This window comes from Terrapene carolina, unplaced genomic scaffold (assembly GCF_002925995.2).
Source record: "Terrapene carolina triunguis isolate 2854851 unplaced genomic scaffold, T_m_triunguis-2.0 Scaffold136, whole genome shotgun sequence".
NCBI lineage: Eukaryota > Metazoa > Chordata > Testudines > Emydidae > Terrapene > Terrapene triunguis.
The window spans coordinates 5,746,717-5,772,014 of NW_020664487.1; the positions used below are offsets into that span (position 1 = coordinate 5,746,717).

Sequence of the window (25,298 nt, forward strand, 5' to 3'; positions counted from 1 at the left end):
GTGAGATAAGGTAATTTACAAAAGGCTATTTGTCTAAATTCTGAAAGACTAATGAATCTACAAGGCCTTTTTGTGACAAGATGCCCAGTTAACAAACATAACGAGCAAATAAAATTATCTATTTAATTATTAGCAGGAATATTCCAAAAGTTTTAACGTCAGATACGACAGCAAAAGGGTTTTTTCATTAACCAGACATTACTTGAGAAGAGTATAAAAGAAACACCTTTCTGCTGTCTTTCTACCTTTCACATACATTCCAGGCCCCCCCAAATCTGACACCATGAAGTGGGGAACATTCATTTCTTTTATTTTCTTGGTAAGCTTTACCGAATCAAAAACCCTGCCCAGAAGATATCGGGATGTAGGTAAGAATATTTCTTGTACATTAACTATAAGCTTTCGTATAACGTCCACACACAACTTGTTGTGGTCATTTGGGGATCTCATATGGTCATTGCCCATTCTAAAACAAAAGAGTAATATAAAAAGTTAACAGTTATAATTGATACATCTGAATAGTACATCACAATTATATAATGGCTCTGACTTCACAGGAACAAGATCAAAAGCACACAGTGGATCTGACTTCTCAAAATAGGCTACTACATTTCAAATACAATGACCATGATTACCAACTGGATTTGTGAACATGGTTTAGAAAACATTTAAGGTTCTAAGTCAGACTCTGCAAGTACACGGTCTCTTTTCAAGCCAAATCATGCTCACCTTTTTCATGCAAGTCATTGGGAACTAGTGGGAGATTTGCATGAGTAACGTAAACAGGATTTGGACTTTATACGTAATGCTCAGTTTGATACCCCTGTCAGTAAGAGTCTTAGTACTAATAGTGCTATCTAGTGTTTTTTAAAATATGTTTTGAAGAACAAACTGGGTGAATATTTAGGGCCCAATTCCGCCACCCTTACTTAAATTGATTAGTACCTTATTCTGTGAGCAGTGCAATTAGTTTTAGTGAGTAACGCTGGCAGAATCTAGACCTTAATATTTAAAATCTAGAAGCTGTTTTCTGTGCCACCTTTTTCCAATTTCACGTGATCATTCTCCGGTTTGTGGCTTATTAATGCTTTGAGTATTCATGTAATATATGGAACAGTATAATATTTACTTAGAGGTGTACAATATGCAGGATGGTTTTAAACACACAGAGCTTCATCATACTCATGTTGATTGTACTTTCATCTTGGGAGCTACTTACTTTATAGAATGCAGAAGCAGGTCCTTAAAAAAAAAAAAAAAAGTGCCTACTAAGAATCTTAGATTCCTAGAAAAATGAGGCATTCTTGAGATTCCTGTTTGAAAGTCTGGTTTCCACAAATGCCCATGGGCAAATAGTTAGATTTTTGTATGAGGGTGAACTCTATTAACTTCAAAGGAGTTTTAGCCACTCATGCAGTGCTGATTTTAGCTCATTAACTTTAAATACATAATCCCCCATTTTAACTCAAACTGGCCAGTGATCAAAGATCCCTTTAAATAACTAAGCAAGGTTTTAAGATACTGAGGTACTAAGTACTTGGCCCACCATTACCAAAGTATCAGAGCACTTAATTGTTAGCATATTTATTCTCATCATAACCACCATGTAAGGTGGGGAAGCACTGTTGTCCCCATCCATTACCCAGATGGGGAACAGAAGCAGAGGGAAACTAACAGACCTGTCCAAGGTCACATGGGAAATTGGACGCAGAGCGGACATGTGACTCTAGGTCCGGGTAGCACCCTAACTATTCAACTATCCTTTACAGATCAAGAAAATGCTTCATAAAATACATATGTATCAAACATTTGGTGATTCAAAGACCAAATTATCTTCTTTTTCAGATGAAAAACACAGCCTTGGCCATTGTTTTACTGAGCTACACGAGGAGGATTTTAAAGGCGTGTAAGTGTGACTGATAAAAATCCAGCTGACAGTGTGCAGCCAATGATCCTTACGGTGTATTTTTATCCAGTTCAGAAATGAAAGACTACTAATGAGCCAGATACTGAAAAAAATACATTTAAAAATATTGGCAGAATAAAAGTCGATCTTCGGAGCAACAAAATAAGTCAGAGCAAACATCAAATACAGTGAGACAAATTAGATGACTTGGCCTTTGCCCCCACCTATGAGGAAGCGGGGCAATAAGAACAGGCCCTTACAGCTCTATGCAGACTGCTCTGAGCTTGTCTGAGGATATGCAGGTGCCAATGGGCCCTGGGCACCTGTCAGTCCTCAGTTAGAGCCAGCACGAAGGGAGTGGGGTTGGGGAGAAGCAGAGAATGGGCAGAACCTTAGTTCCATCCTTCCCCCAAATGAAGTGCTGGCGTGCTTCAGTGAGTGGGCACAGGGAGAGGCTATCCACCAGTAGCCGATTGCTGTCCCTCTGGAGAAGGAGCAGCATGGGAGAAATTATGACTCAGAGGGCTGTTGATGAATTACAGTGCCTCCTGGGACGGTGCAGCTCAGGGCTGAGCTGAACAGCACTATCTAGTCCCAAGTATTAGCTACCCATTATCCCCACCAATTCCTAAACTCACCTCCAGGAGATCCTTTGATCATTGCTGTTTGAAGTAACTAGAGTTTTAAAAGAAAAGACTATTTCTGGCTAGTAGGAAACACGGCAGCTAGAGACAAGCCAAGATCAAAACTACGGGGAAGTTAGATTTGGTCACGTTCAACAAGAATAAGGTTTTGGGAAGGCACATTACATTGTTTCCAAAGATGTCCCAGACATCCATGCCAACTGTGCAAATCCTGCCAATATTTCTTCCCTGCCCTTACTGTAGTCCATTGACTTTTTCAGCCTTTCTGCAATAATACCTGGAGGAAAGAGAACTGCCAGCTGGAGACCGCACTCTGCAATGCAGATCTCTGCTGCCTACACAACATAGGGACAGGGGAAGTTCAAGCTCTGACAAGCTCTTGTTTGTTCCAAGCAATGCAGATATTATTTACAGCTACAGATCCCTTATGAAATGCAGCTGATGCTTTATGGACCCAAAAAAACCCAACCAACCAAAAAAACCCCCAAAAACCACCTTTCAAAATTCTTCTCTTTGAAATTTTTATAACTTAAGGGCATTTTCATAAAACAGGATCCATATTTGAGAGTTCATCAGCTGTCATCATAGTTAAGTAGGGTTAAGATGCTTAACTATGATGGTTCTTACTCAGAGTTAAGCGGACAGCCAAATCTGGGGTCAAGAAAGCATACCCATCCCTCCATGATATATTGGTAGAGCTCTCAGGGTTTCTTGCCTTGCCTGGGAACAATGAGTGTGGCTCATTGGTAAGGCTGATGTGAGGGTCTTTCACACTATCAGTTTTCTGTAACTGCAAGAGTCTTGGTGGAATTTGATTGCCTCCTAACTTCTAATTTTATATTCTTGTATCAGAGGATTTACATTTCAGAATGGGGGTGGGAGAGAGTGGGAACCAGACAAAAAGTAGCAACAAGGTATCATACAAATAACCCTAATGATCAGAGGGAGAAATACTAATTATGATATACAACTAATATGAACTTAAGAAACTGATTTGCCATGATAATGGACGCATGGGGGAATGGAAATCTCTATTGCAATGCATTAGCTCCACCATGGCTACAGAAAGGCAAATTCATTTAAACTGCCTTCAGTTCAGCATTGAGCAAATGGTTCAGCATTGAGCTTCTTTGGCCATTCTCCTGTAGGTCTGAGATGGATCTTCATCATATTTTATCACTACACAATGCAAAAACATGACTATAAGTCTGATTCCACACTGACTTTACCACCATGGTTCAGTAGGTCAGGAAAAATTGTCTTTGGTTGCATCTCAGGTTCTATGTTAGACCTGTCCTCCAGCCCTGCCAATACAACCAGCTCCTATGAGGAAGTCTTTGACCTCTGGATCAGATGTAGCACCCACACAGCTTAAAGAAATCCATTTTGCTTTTTGGTAGCTAGGTATCTATGTAACAGTATTATCTTGTTGCAGTGCCCTTGCCATATTTGCTCAGAATGTGCAGGAAATCACTTATGAAGAAGCAGCTAAAATGGTAAAAGATGTCACAGACCTTGCACAAAAATGTGTCGCCAGCAAGGAAGACCCAACATGTCTGAAGCCGCTGGTAAGCAAAGATAGTATTATTATTGTGGCCAAGACAACATGATTGTATTGCTATCATGACCAAGATTTTCAAAAGTGACTAGTGATTTCAGGGGCTTCAATTTTGGATGTCCAACTTGAGGTGCCTCAAAGGAATTTGATTTTCAGAGGATGAGTGCTCAGCACTTTCTGAAAATAAGACTCACTTTAGGGCATCTCAAGTAAGGCACTGAAAAACTGAAGTCCTCCAAAATCATTAGTCACTTTTGAAAAATCCTGGTCTGTATCTTTAAAAAAAAAAAAGTCTGCTTAGACAGAAATTTGGCATCTAAGGTCAATGTAACTACATTCAGTAGCAGCCAGTGCCACTCATTAGCAGCAAGGAAGGAGCCTTAATTTGTTTTTAGCAATTAACTCATAGCAGTCTCACTTTCTGTCAGAGATGGGGTCTGAACAAAAATGTTGCATCCAAATATCCTTGAAATTTTGTTTCAGTATCCAAATCTGGATTAGATTTGTGCACATGCCTCCTATTTGTTAGAATGGGTTGAACCAAAACCCTGGAGCCGAGCAACCCAGCTCTGTGGGGAGCTTGAGATCTGGATCTGAATTTTGCTGCTTGAACTTATTTTGTAACTCGGGAGGAGGATGCTTTTCATTACACAGTTTCAATTCTAATCAGAGATGCACAAACTCACATGGCTTTGTGTCTTGTCATACTTGATATTACAATATGGAGGTGGACAAACCATCTTGGTTTGGGTAAAGATTTGAAGATTATCTGAACCTCAGTGGGAGCCGCTGGGTGCTCATTATGTTTGAAAATCATCCCACTTGTTTAGTTGCCTAAACATGGATTTAGGAGCCTAAAGTTAGGCACCAATTTTGATAAATCCTGGCCTCCAAGTTTAGGGCCCAATCCAATTCCCATTGCAGTCAAAGTAGAAAGGAATAAAAAAAAGGGGGGGGGGAAATCAGTTTGAGAGAGTCATGGCTCTGTCAATAGTTTGTGGTCTTAAATGGTCTTTCCGCAAGAGGAAAGACAGTGCAACTACAGACAAACAGAAATGTTTCTTCTTTCCACAGACTGCCATTTTCCTGGATGAAATCTGCCATGAGCAAGGCCTTCCTGAGAAATATGGGTTAGCTGCCTGCTGTGCTAAAACTGACCCTGAAAGAAATGAATGTTTTCTATCCCATAAAAATTCTACACCAGGATTCATTCCTCCTTTTCAAAAACCAGACGCTGAACAGGGATGCAAACAGTACCAAGAGAATCGAATAGCACTTCTGGGCTTGTAAGTAAACTAATTTTATATTAGAATCAAATGAGTTACATGCCGTGGTTCTCAGCTCTGTAAACTTACTGATAGGCGCCTCCTTGTGGGCGGACATGCCACAGCTCCTCTCTCTCTGGGGCTGCCTGCACTGCCACAATTTCTCTGCCAGTAACTTGGCCCTCTGGCTGAGTCACCATCTTAAGTCCAACCTTTCCGGAGTCAGATTTGTCCAAACTAGAAGTGAGGGTTGCCAACTGTCTAATCGCACAAACCCAAACACCCTTGCCCCGCCCGCTGCCCCAAGGCCCCATCGCCTGCTCACTCCACCTCCCCTCCCTCCGTTGCTCGCTCTCCCCCACCCTCACTCACTTTCACCAGGCTGGGGCAAGGGGTTGGGGTGCAGGAGGGGGTGAGCGGTGCAGGCTCCAGCCGGGCAGTGCTTACCTTGGGTGGCTCTCGAAAGTGACTGGCACATCGCTCTGATAGCCGCTCCTGCAGCCCGCATGCACCGCCCCTACAGATCCCATAGGCCATAGTTCCCGGCCAATAGGAGCTGCGGAGTTGGCGCTAGGGGCGGGGGCAGTGTGCGGAGACCCCCTGCCTCAAATCTCCCGGTTTGGCTTCAGTAGCCTCCGGGAGATAGAGCCGGATTCTGGGAGACTCCCAGCAAAGCCAGGAGGGTTGGCAACCCTAGTAGCAGTCCCAGAAACATCTTAACAGGGGGAAAAAAAAAATCTTTCTGCCTTATCTGAGGCTAGTCCTCAGCATGTCTTTATGGCTCAGCCTGCAGCCTCCCCACTCAATCCCTTGCAAGGGGCTTGTATGCCCCCTTTCCTGGGGCCAGTAGGGGAACCTAATCCCACCATCTATTCTGGGTTCTGGTCCAGGGACCCTGTACTGAACAGCTAGTCTGCTCCTTCACCTGTACTGCAACTTCTCTGGGCCCCTTCCTACCCACTCTCTCCAATTCCTCTTACTTCTCTCCCCTGCTTAGTCAGGGTCTCCCCCAGCCAACCTGCTTAAAGAGCTTTCCTCACACTCTTCCTGCTTGGATCTTCCCAGCAGGTTCCTTTGCACCCCTGAGTTTCCTTCCCTTATAAGAACCTCCATTCAGCTCTTTCCCCAGGTGGCTTTATCATTACTTAAGCCTGGCACTCACTTTTTTCCCCTCAGGTGCTGGCAGGTAACTAACTGGCATCTCAGCTCCCGTCTCCCCCCCCCCGCCCCCATTATCCCATTCAAGACCTTTGTACCTTTCAACTCCCCAGAATGGGGTCTTCTGCCCCCCCTTTGCTCCAAAAGGGCCATTATACCCCAGAACAAACATGAATTACTGTTCTATTATGAACCCTGTTCTAGGGCCTGCCAACTGTGGTCATCTTTCATGGCACTCGGTCCTGCAAGACGCCAACCACACTGGTTTGATCAAGCAACGCATTTGGGCTTAACTTTAAGCATATGAGAAGTTCCCTTGAAGTCATAGGTGCTTCAAGTTAAGCATGTGCTTAAATGTGTTGCTGGATCTGGCATAGAGCACTCAGCACCTTGCAGGATTGAGCCCTTAAATTCTAGTAAAATCTTAGCACCCCTTTGCAACAGAATTCCTTCATGTTAAATCCCATTGCATTATACTCTTCCCAGTTATAATGGCAGGAAAATAGCATTGACTGCGGTGGCTGGTATAACAGGCTTTGCTGTATATTAATTATAGAGCAGCATAAGTGCATATGACACTTTACAGCCCATCCAAACCATCTGGACTCTGCCCTCGGAGCTTACGCTCAAAGTTAATTCAAGGCACCTTTCCATTTTAGATACGTCTATGAGCTTGCCAGGAGGCATCCTTTACTGTATTCCCCAACAATTCTTGGCGGTGCTGGTCATTATGAGGAGTTGATGAAAGTCTGCTGCAAAGCTGATGACAAGGATGCATGCTTCAATGAAAAGGTATTTTGTTTTAATATGTACATTTACTTCAGGTTTTGATTAGTGGTCTCCTATAGCTAGAGAAATGCTTGAAGCAGAGCTGAAGGTCAGCTTTTTCCATTTTAGTCACCTAAACGTTTATTTAGGCCCCGATTCCAGCAATCACTTCCATTCAGGACAGGACTTAAGCATGTGCTTTCCTGAATTGGGGCCTTTGACTCTTAAGAAAAATGGTCTGATTTTCAGAGGTAGTGAGCACTGGCAGCTCCCACTGCCTTCAAGGTAACAACAAAAAGTTTATTTTCAAAGAGAGGACACCGTTTTAGGATTGGTGGCTGAGACTTTCAAAGCAGTGTAGGGGATTTAGACACAACTTCCCCTAACATTAATGGAACATCTGTATCTACGTCACCCAGAGTGTTTGAAAATCTCAGTCAACATTCTATTATTAAAGTTCCTCTTTCCTGTTATTCTAAATGAACAAAGTATCTTATCTTCTCTCTTTATGTCTGCCTGTCTGTGTAGTACCGATGTAACCCTTCTCACTATTGAATCTCAGGTAGATGTACTTATTTTATCAGATATTGGTGCAATAGGATGGGAGAATGCTAATTGTATTATTAGAATAGCTGAATTAGACTGGCTTGGGGCCTGATACTGCGTGGTGCTGAGAACCTTCACCTTCCGCTAACATCTTTAGCAGCAGTATAGTGTAGTTGAGTACTTTAAGAGGCTCTCAGCACTTTGCAAAATGAAGCTCTTAAGAAGGAGGCATATGTACTGTAGATCGTCAGAGCAGATTATCCACGCCCAGTTTAAAAAACACAGAGTAGTGTTTAATAAAAGGGTTTCTAATGGGCAGAATTTCATAAAACTCTAACGAAATAAGAGCCTGGTGATCCAGCCACATGAATTAAAACTATGTGATCTGGCTTCCTTTTGCTTTGGTGGACACTTTATAGCTAAGCAGGAAAAAACCCTTTTGTGTTTCTGCTAAAATTCTCTATTTCTGATTCTGTTTTCTTCATTCATTTGACCAGTACGTTGTGTTTTTTTTAAATGGTTGACCTCATCTTTATAACAGGCACCATCTGCGATGAAGTCAGTGAAAGAAAGTGGCTTGGTACAGGAACAAACATGTGAGATCCTGAAGAAGTTTGGAGAAAGAGCCTTAAAGGCTCTGTAAGTCTGTAGCTTGTTTATTCAATGTACAACATTTTGGTTACTTAGAAAAAAGGCCCTTCCCCCCCCCCCCCCCCCTGGTATATCTCCCAGAAGCCTACCGCTTGTCTTTAGAAGACAAACTGAACTGAAGGGACTGTGAAAGAGGTGTGCAAAGAACACAAGACAGGGCCCTGAGATGTTTTAAAAAAAATACCAGGCCTCCACACTGTAGCTCTTCTCCTTGGCAACCACTCTCAAGCGGTCTCTGGAGGAGACAGAAATAAGGATGGTTAAGCACCAGGGTATTTTTTGCCTGGCTAGAGCTGGTGCAAGGGGGTTCTGCCTGTGCCAGTGAGGATGGATGTGCTTCAGGGAGGATTCCCCTGCAAGACACCGTGTAGTGTTGTGCAGCCTGGTGATGGAGGCAGAACCGAGAAGCACTCAGAGGATGTGCATTTACAATAGCATCAGAGCTTGAATGAACGTAACCCAGAAGTGGCTCCCTCCCCCAACACACTACGGTCCTTTCTAGGAAGTGGAGGACACACAGCTCTATAATTTTAAACTTACCTTCTATGACAGGGGCCTCTCATGAGCGCCTCCTTTCAGCAGGTGCGGACCTGCACTCACCCTCTCTTTTCACGGTGCCCCTGTGGGCTGTTGCCCTCGTCAGGTAGGTCTTCAGTGGCTCAACCTTCGGGCTAAGTCACACAGTTAATATGCATTGAACTCACAAACCCCTTTTGAGGTAACGAAGGCCAACAAATGGTTGGGCCTCTCCAAGGTCTTCAGCCCCATCTCTGGGCAATCGGTAATGTCTTTAACCCGGTCTCTGGGCTCAGTCCTCTGCCCTTTCTGGGCTAACTTTAAGGGCACGTCTGCCCTGATATAGAGCAGTGCCCTAGGGCTTCCTCTCTGGAGACTCTTTCAGTCCTGCCCTTCACTTGGGCCTCTAAACAAGCCTTATCCCCTTCTTGGCACTTAGGCCACTCTGCCAGTGGGGGGGGGACGGGACCCAGCCCCCCTCACTACTCTGGGTCCCAACCCAGGGAGCCTATAAATAGCAGCCACGTGCTGCTTCCTGTAATAGTTACTGCTGCTGCTGCTATTCCCTGGGCCACTTCCCACATAGCCCCTTCACCTTCACCTCAGGGCTGAAATTCTTCCTCATGGAATGCCAACATCACCAAACCCATCTTCTGATTCTTCCTTGAGCTCCAGCAACAAGCCCCATCCTTGCTTCTCCGGTCCCCACCAGGGAAATGAGTGGCTCCGCCCCTGCAGCTCCTTTTTTCTCAGCCTGCTAAGCTCTGATTGGCTGCTTCCCTGCAGCCTTTCTAGGCAGGCCTGGAGGACCCACCTTTATTGCTCCTTTTCTGGGGCAGGGTGTGGTAGGACCACGAGGCCTCCAGCAGGGGGCCTGGTACACCCCATCACACCAGTGGAATGAAGCTCTAAATCTGTAGGCTGCATAGGGGATGTAATACACAGGTGCATCCTGCTCATATAATACTAATCTTCCCCTCTCCCCTGCCAGTGCTGATGTGACTGTGTTGGCTGGCTCAAGGCCCATCAGTGGAGTCACCTTGCATCACCACACCTACCCTCCTTGTGGACTTTCCTGTCACTGTGTACGAGGATGGTTGAAGGGATGAACCTAAGCTCTAAGGGTTTTTTTTGCAGAATTATTTAAAGCCCCTAACTCCCATCTGCAAGCAGGGGAAAACATTATCCTCTCAGATAGTACTATATCTTGCCATCCCCTTTTCTTACCAGCAGCCATGGGCAACTTTAGGGATTACCACAGAGAAAGGAAGGGGATTGCCATAAAATGAAAGTCCACAGAGCTTTAGTGGTTGCAGGCCCCACTTAAATTACTTAGATCACAGTAAATCATTTTTGTGCACATTGATGGATGCGGATATGTGTAAAGAGCAGGAACTCAGTGTTACTGCTTTGCCATCTGAGCAATAAGTATACTCTAATTTGAGTCCATTTTATAACAGAATTTACAGGTCAGATTCGCAGAAAACTTTATGTGCAGCTAAATGTCTGCACAAAAATACGTGCACCCCTGAACACAGTTACCATGATTCTGCATGCAACCACCCCAACTTTTACATGCAGATGGCCTGCGGGATGTGTAATCGGGAATGCAAATTAGGCATGCAACTCCACATATAAGTTTAGCATAATTTTCTTAAAACCTTAACTTTTAGGGGGAAGCCAGCTTTAAAATAATGGCCAAATTCTGCTCTCTTTTACACCAGCCCAGACCTTTGGTGGCTGCTGGTCTGACTTCAAAATGCAGCCCAACTAGTTCTAAATAGCCACTGGAGTGTTTCTGTGGTAGTTCTGTACCAGTTACAGGCCTGATTCACCCATGTGTAACTTCAGCTTTATACTCATGAATAACACCATTGTCTTAGATTTTCAAAGAGGCCTAAGGGAATTAAGTAACCAGCTCTTATTGAAGTTCAGTGGGAGTTGGGGACCAAATTTCCTTACCACTTAATTCAATTGCAGTTTTTATCATTAACTTCAGTGGCAGCAGAGGCAGGCCACTGCTAGAGATCATATTATTGCATTCTAAGTTTTAAACAATACTTGTATTTATTCTTTCTAGGAAACTTGTTCAAATCAGCCAAAAATTTCCAAAGATTGATTTTGCTACTGCTACCAAACTTGCAACGGATATTGCTCACATGCACATGGAGTGTTGTCATGGTCACATGATGGATTGTATACACGAGAGGGTAAAAAAATAACTTATTTACCACTTCTATGTTTAAAAAAAAAAAAAAAAGTAGGTTTCATAGTGGGTTTTCTTCCTTCTAGTTGCTGACCTTTTATGCATCTGTTCATTGTTCTCCAAATTAGGCATTTAAAGCCTGAAAGATTGATACATAGATGAGAATTGTTCATCCTGCTAAATTATCCCATGTGACTCTGTTTGCAGTGAAATAGGTAGAAAGCATAAGGCACAAGGATGAGTTTGTGGCTAAGGCACTAGACTGGGATTCAGGAAAACTGCGTTCAGTTCCTGGCTCTGCCACAGACTTCTTGTGTAACCTTGGGCAAATCACTTAATCTCTCTGTCTCATCTTCAAAAGGTAGTTAGGTGTCTAAATCCCATGGAAGTTAGGCACCTAAATAACTTCAAGGCATCTTCTATTTGCATGTTGCAATTCTTTCTCCCACTTTTTGTCTGTCTTGCCTATTTAGATTTAAGAGTTTCAGGGTTGAGACTGTCTCTTACTATGGGTATGTACAGTGCTTAGTACAATGGGAGGCAGTGTTGCCTAGTGAATAAAGCAGTGGCCTAAGACTAGGGTTCTAGTCCCACTTCTGCTGCTGGCTCGCTGTCTGCCCTTGGGCAATTCACTTCACCTCTCTGTGTTTCAGTTTCCCCATCTGTAAAATGAGGATACTGATATTGACCTTTGTAAAACAACTCCCATGCCCTCCACAAAAAACACCTTGAGCTGTACAGATGAAAAACACTATGTAACAGCTAGGAGGTAGATATTAATGGGGCCTTACCTCAGCTAGGGACTTCTCTAAGCTCCACTGTATTAAAAAATCATAATTGAAGGAGGGGTTTCCAACTGCAAAACAATGAGAAAAACCAGATATAAGTACCATTCTTTTTTAAATTTCTTTACAGATAGAGCTGTCAAATTATGTCTGTGCCCACAAAGATACTATATCAACTAAACTCAGCGACTGCTGTGAAAAGCAAGAGGTGGAACGAAGCGAATGCATAGTTAAGTTGGAAAATGATGACAAACCTGCAGACTTGTCTCCCACAGTCAGAGAGTTCATAGAAGACAAAGATGTGTGTGAGCAGTTTGCCAAGGAACAAGATAACTTCCTGGCTCGGTAATGCAGCTCTCAATCTACTCTGGTGTATCTCTGTAATTTAAGCGTTGCAGGCCCAGCATTCCAATTTAGAAGCCAAAGCTTTGCTTGCAAAACTCCAACTTGTGAGCTAAGTCTGTATGTGGGAATGCAGTCAGTGTAGAAGCCCATATCTTGACCCATTAAGTCTGGTTTAGTCACTGAGTAGGTTTATTGCAAACAAACAAACAAACAAACAGTATGCCTAATTTTCAAGGGGTTTTTATTTCAAATATTGGCCTTTATTTGTATTTGCCTTTACATTTATCATGGGTTTTTATTAATGCATTTGTAAGCCTTTTACGTGACTAAAACAATGTAAGATCTGCTCTTCTCATAGTTCTATAATTCCATCATCTAGTAACTGAAATACTGTGTTATTTTTGGCTCTGAAGGGGGCTTAATGGAATATTTAAAAACATTAGCACAAGTATAAACACAGAGCTATTTGGTTTTACTGAGGTTTACCTGAATACTGCTAGTTGTTTTTGTAGAGAAAGGAAAAAAAACCCAGAACCTTCAATGCTGCTGAATTTGAGAATGGGATGGGAGCAAATGTGGAACTTCTGACTTCCGCTATTTGGGTTGGTCGATCATGACCAAGAACAGGGTGAAAATCTTAAATTTCCAGTGCTGTCCATTCCAATCCCAGATTCCAATGTTAGCCCTGGTTCAGCCATAAACTTGTCTAAACTAAACCCAGATCTTTATCTAAATATGTCTGCTTTAGTCCGATTCTGGCTGTGATTCTACTCCCATTGCAATCAATAGCAAAAATTTCCATTGGCTTTAATGGAATCATGATCACATCCCAGATGTACACCCAGAAGCTGTTTGAAATACAATGCTTTCGTTTATGAACGTGAAAGTCAACATCTTCTGGGCCAGCTTCTGGGTTAGTATCAGCCGATTACCTCACCTGAATGACACCATATCTAAGGACTTGGTTCCTTGTTGGAAAGAAGTTCGCTAGCATTTAGATGTGATCAGGGCCAGCTCCAGGTTTTCTGCCGCCCCAAGCGGCGGGGAAAAAAAACAACACTTCGGCGGCAGCTCAATCGCGCCTCTCCATTCTTCACTCCCTCTCTTCCTCTTCGGCGGCAGCTCAAAGAGGAAGAGAGGGACTGAGGGACCCGACACCGAATTCCCGCTGAAGACCTGGACGTTCCGCCCCAATAGCGGATGGAGTGCCACCCCTTCCTATTGGCTGCCCCAAGCACCTGCTTCCTTAGCTGGTGCCGGCCCTGGATGTGATGTAAATGGATAAAGCTAAGCTATGCATTTTAAAAATGTCTTATAGTTAGAGCGGGACGAATTTTTTTTTACAAAAAGATTTTTGATGAAAAATACTTTTGCATTTTCCACAACATTTTTCAGTTTTTCATACTCTCCCCCCCTCAAAAAACAAAACAAAACAAAAAAAACCCACCCTGAAAAGTGATTGTTGGGGATTTCAAAATCCAAGATGTTTTTGTTATTTTAATTTTTGATGAAATTTTGAACAATTCATTAAAAAAAATTAGCCAATGTTGAAAAAAATCTTCATTTTCTAAATGTTTCATGGGAAATAGAATCCATTTACCAACCAGTTCTAGTAACAGCCAGATTAACTTCATGACCAGGAGGTGCTCAGCACTAGTAGGATCAGGACCAATAACTCTGCATACCAAAATAAATAAATAAATAAATAGCTAATCTTTAGCATAAACCCTGCAAATAAATGAAATCTGCATGTATGGTCACTGGCCACATACAAATTGTACATTAATCCTGTGCTAAAATAGGGCCAAATTTTTCATTAATGGCCTCTAGCTTCAAATAAACTAAAACCTTCAACCATAGAGGCTAAAAGGTTCCTGAGAAGAAAAACATCTTATCATCAAAGCTTATCATCTTTATGCTTTAAACAAGCTGAGCTGATTATAATAAGCGCTTTGGATGAGCCAAACAGCAGGAGTTGGTCAGACAGATGTACTCTATACAGTTCAGTTACAAGTTGCTGGGCTAGCCTCACCAGGTGGAATGCTATGGCTTGTGTTCTGCAGGGGATCAGGCTAGATTATAGTAATGGGCCCATCTAGCCTTAACATTTATGAATCTTTGAAGGACCCAAATTTCTAATGCTGACATCGTTCATGTGTTGCAGATTTGTCTATGAGTACTCAAGACGACATCCTGAGTTCTCCCATCTCATGCTTTTAAGAGTTAGTAAAGGCTACCAGGAATTACTGGAAAATTGCTGCAAAACCAGTAACCCTCCCGAGTGCTACGGCAAAGGGGTAGGTGCCACTGTACTTCATGTAATAACCGGGAGGCCTGAGCGGCATTCACAAACTGTCATCGTCCGATGCTGATTGAGGCATGAGGTGGACGCATTTCCACTCTCCTGGTCTGGAACTGCACCCCAGGGTTTCCTCGAAGGAGAGAGCAGTTGTAATAAGGCTTTATACTCTCCAGTCTGCAGGAAGGCAAATGGAGTCTTCTCCCCCTTCCATTATTTGAACCATGTGGGGTTTTGCTGGGGAATGAACATCCCTGTGCGGGAGATGCGGGGGACAGCATCTGCTTATTCAGTGGCAGCTGGAAGCTCTCCTCTGCTCTCCCAGGGCACTGATCCTAGAGTTAGCTAGCTGTTCAAACAGGAGCTGGTAGCTGGGAGGGACTCCTGCCCATTCGGGACAAGTAAGCCCCTCTCTTGGAAAACAGGAAGTAGGGGAGGAAAGCACCAGAGCCCTCTCTCCACATACAAACACTTGTTTTTAAGGGGCACATTCTAAGTCCCACATCACTGATCCCTCTGCCCCTTCCTTGCACCTCCATGCAGATGGCTCCTAGGGAGCTAGTACTGCTGTGCTGCCCTATCTGTGATCTTCACATGGGTAGAGAGAGAGAGGTGCCAAGAAAGGGAGATTTCAGGTCTGTGAAATCCCTGAGCCCTTTGGGGCCTTTGTGGGCTCCCACCAATGAGCTTCTCAGCATCCCTAATGCACCTGCTTGATTGTCCTCAACATTGGTCAGCACAGCCTGGAGCTCCCGTTTGTGGCAGTTAGGGTCCCCCACGACCCAAGGGATGTGGCCCTGAATAATTATCAACTCCGTTATTTAAGAGATGTAGGGGCTAATGGTCTATGCACGAGTTATGTTCAGATAGTTGAGGCTTCAGACAGTGGAGGGCAACTTTAATGCAATCAGCAGAGATATAATGATATGTCAGATAACAGGAAGTTGTGGATAATCAATGCTGCATTGTGATGCAGTAGTATTCTGCATTGCACACTAACCGCTTTAACAACATAGTTACACTGTTTTTCAGGAAGAAATGCTCAAAAAACAAGTCCAGGAAAGCCAGGAATTGCTAAAGACAAACTGCGACTTCTACAAGGCACACGGAGAGTACCTCCTCCAAAACATGTATGTTTGGGGTTTTGTTTGTTTCCTAATGAGCATCCAACCCTTGTTTACCAGTTTTAAATAACAGGGGGGCCATATCCTCAGCTGGTGTAAATCAGTGTGGATCCATTGACATCAGTAGAGCTACAGTCTGGTGTAAACAACTTTAGGTTTTGTCAAGGTAACGTTCTAGCTCATGAATTAGGTCCATATTTCAACTCATGAAGTGTGAAGATAATAAATACTTTGTTAAACTGCCTGGTCTCCTGTGTGGGATATAGGTCAGGTTTGCTGATCACTGAGAGGTGCAGTTACTCTCTGGCTGAATTCTGAACCCTGAGCTCTGACTTAAAAGCCATAGTATGGCTCAAAGTGAGTTGCTTTGCCCTTTCTCATAGGCTCCTGTTCTCTCTGTGTGTGCTGTAATATGCCCCACTCGTGTATATTAACAAAAAACCTAACTGTGCAGGAGAGGGACCAAAGCTTGACTAGACTGAACAACCGCCTAATCCCAGGTGACAGTCCCACCATGTCAGGGTTGGCAAACATTAAGGCATAGGGAGCGTGGACAAGCTCACAAGGCTGCTGGCTTTGGCCCTAATTCAGCAAGGTTCTTAAGCACAGGACTAACTTTAAGCACAGGAGTACTCTGAATGAAGTCGCTCGTATTATGCGTGTGCTTAGCATTAGGCATCTTAAGTGCCTTGCTGAATTGGGCCCTTCTTCTCTGAAGAGATGTACAGGATATGCTGCCCTCTCAGTCTGGTCCCTCTCAAATCAATACATTTGCTTTTAAAAAGGCCTTTGGAACAGGAGAAATGTCCCAGCAAACCTGGCTTGACCATCAATCTATTCATCTTTCACTCCATAGTATTTGTCTTGCCATAGTTGCTAATGATCACGTTGTATATGAAGAAAGTGAGTTCTTTTCCAGCCCATCTCCTGCCCTACTGCAGCCTCCCATGAAATCACATAGTGCTCAGTCTTGCGAACAGATGAGGTCCCTCGGCTCCCATTGAAGGCAATGGTAGAGTGGTGGTATTTGTAGGCAAACACAAAGGACTTGATTCTTATTGCTTACACCCGTGTAAATGGAAAGCAACTGGCTTTAAAACATCGGACTAGATCCTCAGCTAGCGTGAATGGTTGGTGTTCCATTCAAGTCAATCAGAGGTATGCTGATTTACACCAGCTGAGGATTTGGCTCATCAATTACTAACCTGCTGGACCACCTGTAATTGAGAGGTTGTTGTTTCAGGCTCCTTGTCCGCTACACCAAGAAGATGCCTCAGCTGTCATCCAAAGAGCTGCTCTACTTCACAAAGCAAATGGCAGCAGTTGGCGCCACGTGCTGCCATCTAAGTGAGGACAAAATATTTCCTTGTGCTGAGAGCAGTGTGAGTATGTTTCTTTCCTTATCTCAGTCTCACTTGTTCCTGAAGAGCTTGCTGTCTCCCCACTACTCCCAATCTCCAACTGCCCACAGGGTCTAGAGACAAGCTCTAACTCAGAACCCCCATGAGGGAGCAAAACGTACAACTGGTCACGGACTTGGCCTTGAGGTGTAGGGACAGATCATGAGGTGGTGTAAACAGGCATATCACCATTGAAGTCAATTGATTTATGTTGATTCACACCAGCTGAGGATCCAGCTTATAGTTTTGCCAAGAAAACCGTCAGGCTACAGTGAAGCATGTCCTTTGCTGAATCAGGGCATTAGTTACATATACTGGAATTCTGATCCCATTCCCATTGCAGGCAATAGCATGTGTCTCCTGCATATCTGGGGAGCAGAACCAGGCTGTGAGCAGATATGGCCTGGCTATGACATTGCTCCCTTGGGATGATTAACTTTATATCATTCTTCCATCACTGATACATCTATCTCATGGGCCAAATTATTAAAAGGGACACAAACTGGCCTGCATGTGTACTTTAGCATATGCCATTTTTTTCAGCATCACATGTACATACACCTGCAAATACCTGTTGGTGCAAACAAATTAAGTACACGTGTTGTGACAAAGTTCCTCCTCTATCTTGGTGGGTCCTGCACTTATTGGTGGATTTTCTTGCCTCAGAGATTCACCATGTGGGTTGGGGGAACAACCCAGAGACCTTCCTCTCTGGAAGAACCCACGGTCCTGGTCAATTGGGAGGTTTGGGGGGAACCCGGGCCCGCCCTCTACTCCGGGTTCCAGCCCAGGGCCCTGTGGACTGCAGCTGGCTATAGTGCCTCCTGTAACAGCTGCATGACAGCTACAACTCCCTGGGCTACTTCCCCATGGCCTCCTCCAAACGCCTTCCTTATTCTCACCACAGGACCTTCCTCCTGGTCTCTGATAACACTTGTGCTCCTCAGTCCTCCAGCAGCTCACTCCCAGCTCCTTGCACCTCTTGCTCCCAGCTCCTCACACTCGCACCACAAACTGAATTGAGCTCCTTTTAAAACCCAGGTGCCCTGATTAGCCTGCCTTAATTGATTCTAGCAGCTGCTTCTTAATTGGCTCCAGGTGTCCTAATTAGCCTGCCTACCTTAACTGGTTCTAGCAGGTTCCTGATTACTCTAGTGCAGCCCCTGCTCTGGTCACTCAGGGAACAGAAAACTACTCATCCAGTGACCAGTATATTTGCCCTCTACCAGACTCCTGTACCCCACTGCTCTGGGTCTGTCACAGTGTAAATTCCATAATTTGTGTGCACAGACAACAGCGCATTAAATTGCATACGCATGGAGGCCACTGTTTGAAAATCTGGCCCCATTTTGTGGTGATGGGACTCAGCTTTCAGTAGGAACGTGGGCTGGTACTTCCTTTTAAGGAATTTTGCTTTAAATTATAAAGGTTTTTATTTATAAAGGTTGAAACCCTCATGAAATTACCAAGGATAGCATGTGTCTGTTATTTTTTTTTAAATACCCACGTAAAAAACAATTCTCTCTCTCCGTACAGGTTGACCTTATTCTTGGCCAAATATGTAGAAGACACTATGACAGTTCTATAAACCCGAATGTCTGTAAGTGCTGTAGTAACTCCTATGCTCTCAGAAGGCCGTGCATTAGCAAGTTGGGAATCGATGAGAAGTATGTGCCCATACCATTGACTCCTGATCTGTTCACCTTCCATGAAGACTTGTGTTCAACTCAAGAGACAGAGCTACAGAAAAAGAAGCAGGAGTAAGATATGCCTGTTTATTCTGTTTGTCCCAGCTTCTGTATCACCATCCAGCTACTCTTCACCCTCTTCTTGTCTACCCAGCTTTCTCTCTAGCACCTACTGTTTCCTCTTCCTCCTTCACATCCCTTGTTAAAAACTCGTTCTTCCAGAAATATTTACTTATTTTTTCTCCTCACCAATTCTCCATATTCCCACCCTTGCTTCCTGAAGTTTTGTTCATTTTTTTTGTTTGGTCTTCGTTTCCCTGTCCACCTTTCATTGTAAGCAACTAATTTTCAAATGTAGGTGTCTACGTTGCTATTTAAGCACCACGGGTAAAATCAGTGGGATTCAGGCTCCTAACTCACATAGGTGCTACTGAAAATTTTATCCCTGAGGTATAAAATTTTAAAGCTGACCATAATTTTATTTTTGGGTGCCTAACATGAGAGGCCGGAAAGAGGTCTGATTTTTTTTTCAGAAGAAGGGGGTTCAGCATGTTCTGAAAATCAAGCCCCTTTAAGATGTCTCAAGATGAGCACTCAAAAACGGAGCGACCTAATATTAGCTAAGTTTTGAAATGTTAGAGCTCTAAATGCTCATATCTGGACCCCTAAATCAGCGCATAAGTTCTTAAAATGGGCATTTAGCTATCAAAATATGCATTTAGGACACTAACATTAAGACAACCAACTTTATAAATAGGGCTGTTTATGGTGCTTATGTGATCCTGTAACTGTAGTATTTTAACACCTCAGAATCTTTGAGGTCTTTAGCCCAAGACCCCTGTGAGGTGGAGCAGTATTCTTCCCATTTTACTCCGGGGGGACTGAGGCACAGAGGGTATGTCTACATAGCATTTTGGAACAAGCCTCCCAGCCAGGCTTGCACTACTGCTCTAAACATAGCTGTATAGACAAGGCTTGGTAGTTGTGGCTTGGCCTGGAGTTTGGGCTCTGAAGCCTACCTCTTCCCTAGTCTTCAGAGCCCAAGCTGCAACTTCAAAGCACTCTCTATACAGCTATTTATAGAGCGCTAATGTGACCCCTGCTAACCCTGTCGATCTGGGCTAGAGGCTTGCTTCCACTCACCATCTGGCATTGTCTACACATGGCATTTTGGAGGCTAAGTGACTTGCCCAAGGTCACACAGGAAATCAGCAGCAGAACAGGCAACTAAACCTGGCTCTCCCAACTTCCACTGAGCACCACTGGGCCATCCTCTGGTCCCCAAAAGTGGCAGAACCCAAATATTTCTCTCTTCTCATTGGCTCTGACACACACCTTAGAACTAATGAGACCTGGGGTCTTAGTGTGCTCTCTCTTCTTCCCACAGAGAGCAACTGAGGAGCTGCATCTCCTCCTGTTGCTGGAAATGGACACCTTGGCAACTAACTTTCTTCCCCGAGAGCTGTGTTTGTGTGGGGACAGTGCACGCATATGAACCATGCCACCCATATGGGCGCCATCTGGTGTCTGTAGCTAGTGGACTAGCATGTCAGTCAAGCTGCTGGTCTGCCCTCCCCCCCAACTATTCATGTCATACGTTCAAACAGGCAGAGCTCTGAGGTCCTGGTGGGGGGAGGGGCCCTTCTCTTCCTTGGAGTCGCCAAAGTTACGCGTGGCTACAAAAACATTTGCACAATTGCATACAAGGGCCAATCAACCTTACAAGCAAAGGTTACTACTCTGTACTGAGGAATGGTGCAGAGATGTCCACCTACCTGCCCGTTCGTCCATGGTGCAGTGACCAGGCCCAGTGAAACTACACAAAGGAAAGGAGATGATAATGTAACTTTGAAATAAGGATTTGTAGATTTGAGGGCATAGAAGCTCTTTGGCAATTCATGTGCTATATATCTTTAAGCTAAGTAGACATTGCTGTGGTTTGTTCTCCTTTCAGACTGCTCATCAGGCTCGTCAAATATAAGCCCACCATTACAGATGAACAACTGAAGTCCATCATTACAGCTTTTCTTGGCATGAGAGAAAAGTGCTGCAAAGCAGAAGACCATGAGGCATGCTTTGGAGAAGAGGTAGCTCCCTTTTTCCCCATGCATCTTTAATCAAAAAGGAAGGCAGGCCTGGGAGGTGTACCTATCTGTATTTTAAAAAACTACTACAACTAGCCAGAATGGCATTCTGGAGTTTATATATTTAGATGCAGGCAATATGGTTCCTTCTTTAAAAACCTAAATGGAACCAAAGAATGTAAGTTTGCCTAACATGCATCTAGTATTAACCTTTTGCTCATGTTCAGAAGTTTACACCTATAGAACACACCCTGTATTAACAGCGTCAAGGGGCTGAAGGCCTGTAGGACACTTCACTGATGTAGGCCTGAGGACAGGTTCTCAAATCTAATCTAACAGTTTCTCCTGAGGTGTAATTTCTAATTTAAATTTCTCTCCTCAAGACCAGCTCTTAGCAAGGGAGGAGTGGTATAGTCTCAACGTTAGATGAAAGCAGTTGTTTCCTAGATTTTTAGTGACTGAATTTCTCAATTTCTTTCACCTAGCTCCATTTCTCTCCCTGTCTCCCCATTCTTTTCCATATTGGTTTAGATTCATTTCACTGTTAAATCACACAACCGCCTCCTTTTGCTTCTCTCTCCTGCCCACCCTATTTCTGTTCATCTTTTTCTTAGCACTCTCCCCTTTTGTTGGCTATTCCTTAGTTGGAATTTAGTTACCAATCCCCTTTCCACTGCTTGAGCCAGAATGGAATCCAACTCTCTCCCCCGAAGCTGTAGCTGCTCCACAAGGCTCTAAGGGGTAAAATGCAGTAAACAGTCATTTCTGTCAATAAAAGGAAGAATTTGAGACTCTGAATCCACACAACAGGCAGCTCTATAGAGGTAGAAGGGACCGCTGTTTATAGTCCCTTTTCAGAGTGAAACTGTACTTTAAATACTTTTCTAACAACTGCAGCATCTTTCAATAAAAATCTCAGTCCCAGAGTAGCAGCCTTAACTGGGTTAAATACAGTGAGATTTTCTTTTCCTTTTGGGTTCTACTGAAGTATTTCAGAGTTGATCCAAGTGAATATGGGAATTGTGTGAAATTTCTTGAAGAGATACGTTGCAACTTTATGTAGATACAGCATGTACAACTGCATGTTTCTAAATGACAGGAAATGCTCCTAAAGCTAGGATGCTTGTATTGTCTGTCCAAATATACATTCTCTTCCAGGATTCTCACATCTATAAATCTTTGTCTTTTTTTTCTCCTAGGGTCCAAAACTGATAGCAGAAAGTCAGGCTCAATTGGCACTATAAACCATCGCAGGTAACCTCAGGGGAAATGGGTTCTGAACTACATAAAGGAGTGACGGCATTTTAATAGTGAGACTGTCTAGTCCAAATTTCCATGAAGGGTGCTTTGGAACTTTTGAATTACCATGGTGGAAAAGACTAAGGAGCAGATTCTCAGCTGCTGTACACTGCCCTAGCTCTATTGAAGTCAGTGGAGCTGTGACAATTCACACCAAGTGAGGCTCCACTATCTAGTCTCCTACAGTGACCTATGGTAGATGCCTCAAAGAAACTCCCCATAATGCACCTGGCCAGCTGTGGAACACGAAGCCCAGTCTCGACCCAACGTTGCATCAGTTGAACTAAAGGCCATGTGGACACTCTTTAAATGGATAGACACCTGGCTTACATCAATTTAGCTCAAAATGATTAGGGGCAGGGAAAATAAGCTGAAGTAAGCTACACAGACCCAAATTAAGAGCGTCCACACAGTGTTTTGCACCACTTTAACTAAATTGAGTAGAAAAATGATTTAAGTTAAACTGGTGCAACTACAAGGCCCCTGTATCATGGAGGTGGGACTTCTTGTTCCAGGTTTATTCTGTGCAGCATAAGAATTGAAAGCCTTTATAATTTTTAGCTTAGCTAGTGTAACTGTAGATTCCATTGATTCATAGTGTGTAAGGGCCAGCCCCTTAGCCCCTTACAAACCCCCCTTGTGTCACTGCATAATCATCATCATCATCAATTAACTTAGCATTTTAATAGCACTTTGTTGAAAGTACAGAACAGACATTCACTACTTTAACTTGCTATTGCACACGATGCTACAACAGCACAAGGGGAACTAGAAAGCTGCCTAAAGAGTGTCTTGTTGGGCATCCTGAACAGATGTAGAGCAAAGACTGGCATAAAGGCAGATGAAGGATATGCTGGACACAGAGTTGGAATGTGCTGCACTCTGGCAAACTCCTGCAGCAGAGTGGCTCCCTGGAAACCTCCCTGAGGTTGCTGTAACTTGCAACCGGGGCTGTTTTGGCATTCCTGTTTATCCATATAAATGAACTGAGGGTATGTGATGCCATCAACTACCAAAAGGCAAATATCTCTAAAAGAAAATCCTTCCTCACAAAGGTTTGCAAACAGATATACCTTGATGTTCAGATTTAATGTGGCTCATTTAAAGTGATTTATCACTACCAAAAATAGAAAAGCCGCTTTCTTGTTTACCACTGTAAATAACTCATTTTTCTCATTTTTCCTAGCTCATCTGTGAAGATGGAGATAAAGTTCATCTCTGCCCTGTTTGCTGTATTTGCTTGCTTTCTTATTAGTTGTCACTGTCATAGTCCTCTGATTCAAAGAAACAAAGGCAATTCTGCTCTTACTTTCATCTCTCATTCAATAATGAATAAAGCTTTGAATAAACTCTTCCCTTGTCCTGTCCAGTTGATTCATCACATTGGACAATCGCTCTAAAACAATTTTCTACAAAATCATTGCCATGTTTGCAAATGGCTGGTACCATTACAAACTGGTAATTTTGTTTCTTTAACAGTTCAGGTGATGGAGACACTGCAGAAAAATCCATCCAGGCCCATGCCAGGTTTCACAGTTATTTTTATAATGCCCAAAAGTGTTAGACACTCTACAAACCTGGGAAGACAGGTCTTTGCCCTGAATAACTTACAACCTACATATACAACATACAGACAAAGGAAAGGGGAAGGGATTCAATCAGATAACACCACACTTAAAGGATGTACTTGACTTTAAATCTCAACAAAGTCAGTGGCACCTACATTTAAAAATTAAAGCATGCGTTTCATTTCTTTGCTGAATCATAGCCAATTTTTTTCTTTTCTGGTTTCTTATATTTTTAAAGTCTTCTCCGTATATCTTAGTCTTGGTTTTTTAGAACACTTACCTCTTTAACTTTTCATTTCTATTTCACGCATTGATGAGTTTGACAGAGTAGAAATAAAACAAACAAAAGTAACAATGAGAAACTGCTGAACTGGAATTAATTTGCAAACTAGATACTATTAACTTGGGCTTGAATAGAGACTGGGAGTGGCTGGGTCATTACACAAACTGAATCTACTTCCCCATGTTAAGTATTCTCACATCTTCTTGTCAATTGTCCGAAATGGGCCATCTTGATTATCACTACAAAAGTTTCTTTTTCTCCTGCTGATAATAGCTCATCTTAATTAATTAGCCTTTTAGAGTTGGTATGGCTACTCCCAACTTTTCATGTTCTCTGTATGTGTGTGTGTGTGTGTGTGTGTGTGTGTGTATATATATATATATATATATATATAAGCTTCTTACTAGATGTTCCATTCTATGCATCTGATGAAGCAGGCTGCAGCCCACAAAAGCTTATTCTCAAATAAATTTGTTAGTCTCTAAGGTGCCACAAGTACTCCTATTTTTTTAAAGGCTCATTACCAAGCAGGAACAGCACATTAAAGCTAAATACTGTGATTTCTGAAAACGATACATATGCCCCAACATACATGAGTATAACTTGATAGGGTCATTCTGAGGGGCTGTATTTCTACAGCCTTTTTCCCACATCAGCCCTGACAAAAACAAAAGCATGGGCTACCAGGTTGTATCTGCTCGTGATCTCGCAGCACCAAATGGAAGATAAATTTGACACTTGGAACAATATGCACAATGAGAGGGTGACCATGGTCCATGTAGACAGACTAGTTTTCCCCTTAATTGAGACATTACTTTAAATGTAATAAGGATAATTGGATATGAGACGGTTTTCCTCCATGATAACCTTTGTAAGGACAAATTTTTACTCTCATAATTTATCCACTGGAATGGGATTATTTTATTTGAAAATAGACCTATTAGATTTAAAGTACCTTAAATCTAGCCACTTACACTCCAGTGGGACCAATTTTGCAGCTTTTATGTAAATGCAAAACTCTCCTCTACTTAGGCCTGATTTGGTTAAACAATTAAAGCCAATGGATTTAAGCACTTACTTAAAGTTAAGCAAATGCTAAAGTGCTTTGCTAAATTAAGAACTGTGTGCATGTAGGTGTTGCTGGACCCGACCTGAATTTTTCCCAGCCATTTTCCATATGGCCTGTAGATTGATGAGCTCTTACA

The 25,298-nt window shown here is 43.1% G+C and overlaps 1 protein-coding gene across 1 annotated transcript; it reads left to right on the top strand.

Moving 5' to 3' along the window:
- The first annotated feature begins 235 nt into the window (after positions 1-235).
- LOC112104478 (alpha-fetoprotein-like) lies at positions 236-23,594 on the top strand. The gene is made up of 15 exons (XM_024196795.3): positions 236-368; positions 1,846-1,906; positions 3,986-4,118; positions 5,183-5,394; positions 7,191-7,323; positions 8,387-8,484; positions 11,093-11,222; positions 12,134-12,348; positions 14,513-14,645; positions 15,680-15,777; positions 17,015-17,153; positions 18,708-18,931; positions 20,814-20,946; positions 22,143-22,197; positions 23,429-23,594. Exons 1-14 carry the CDS (start codon positions 284-286, stop codon positions 22,185-22,187), a joined length of 1,839 nt encoding a protein of 612 aa, XP_024052563.2. The 5' UTR covers positions 236-283; the 3' UTR covers positions 22,188-22,197; positions 23,429-23,594.
- Positions 23,595-25,298: the final 1,704 nt, after the last annotated feature.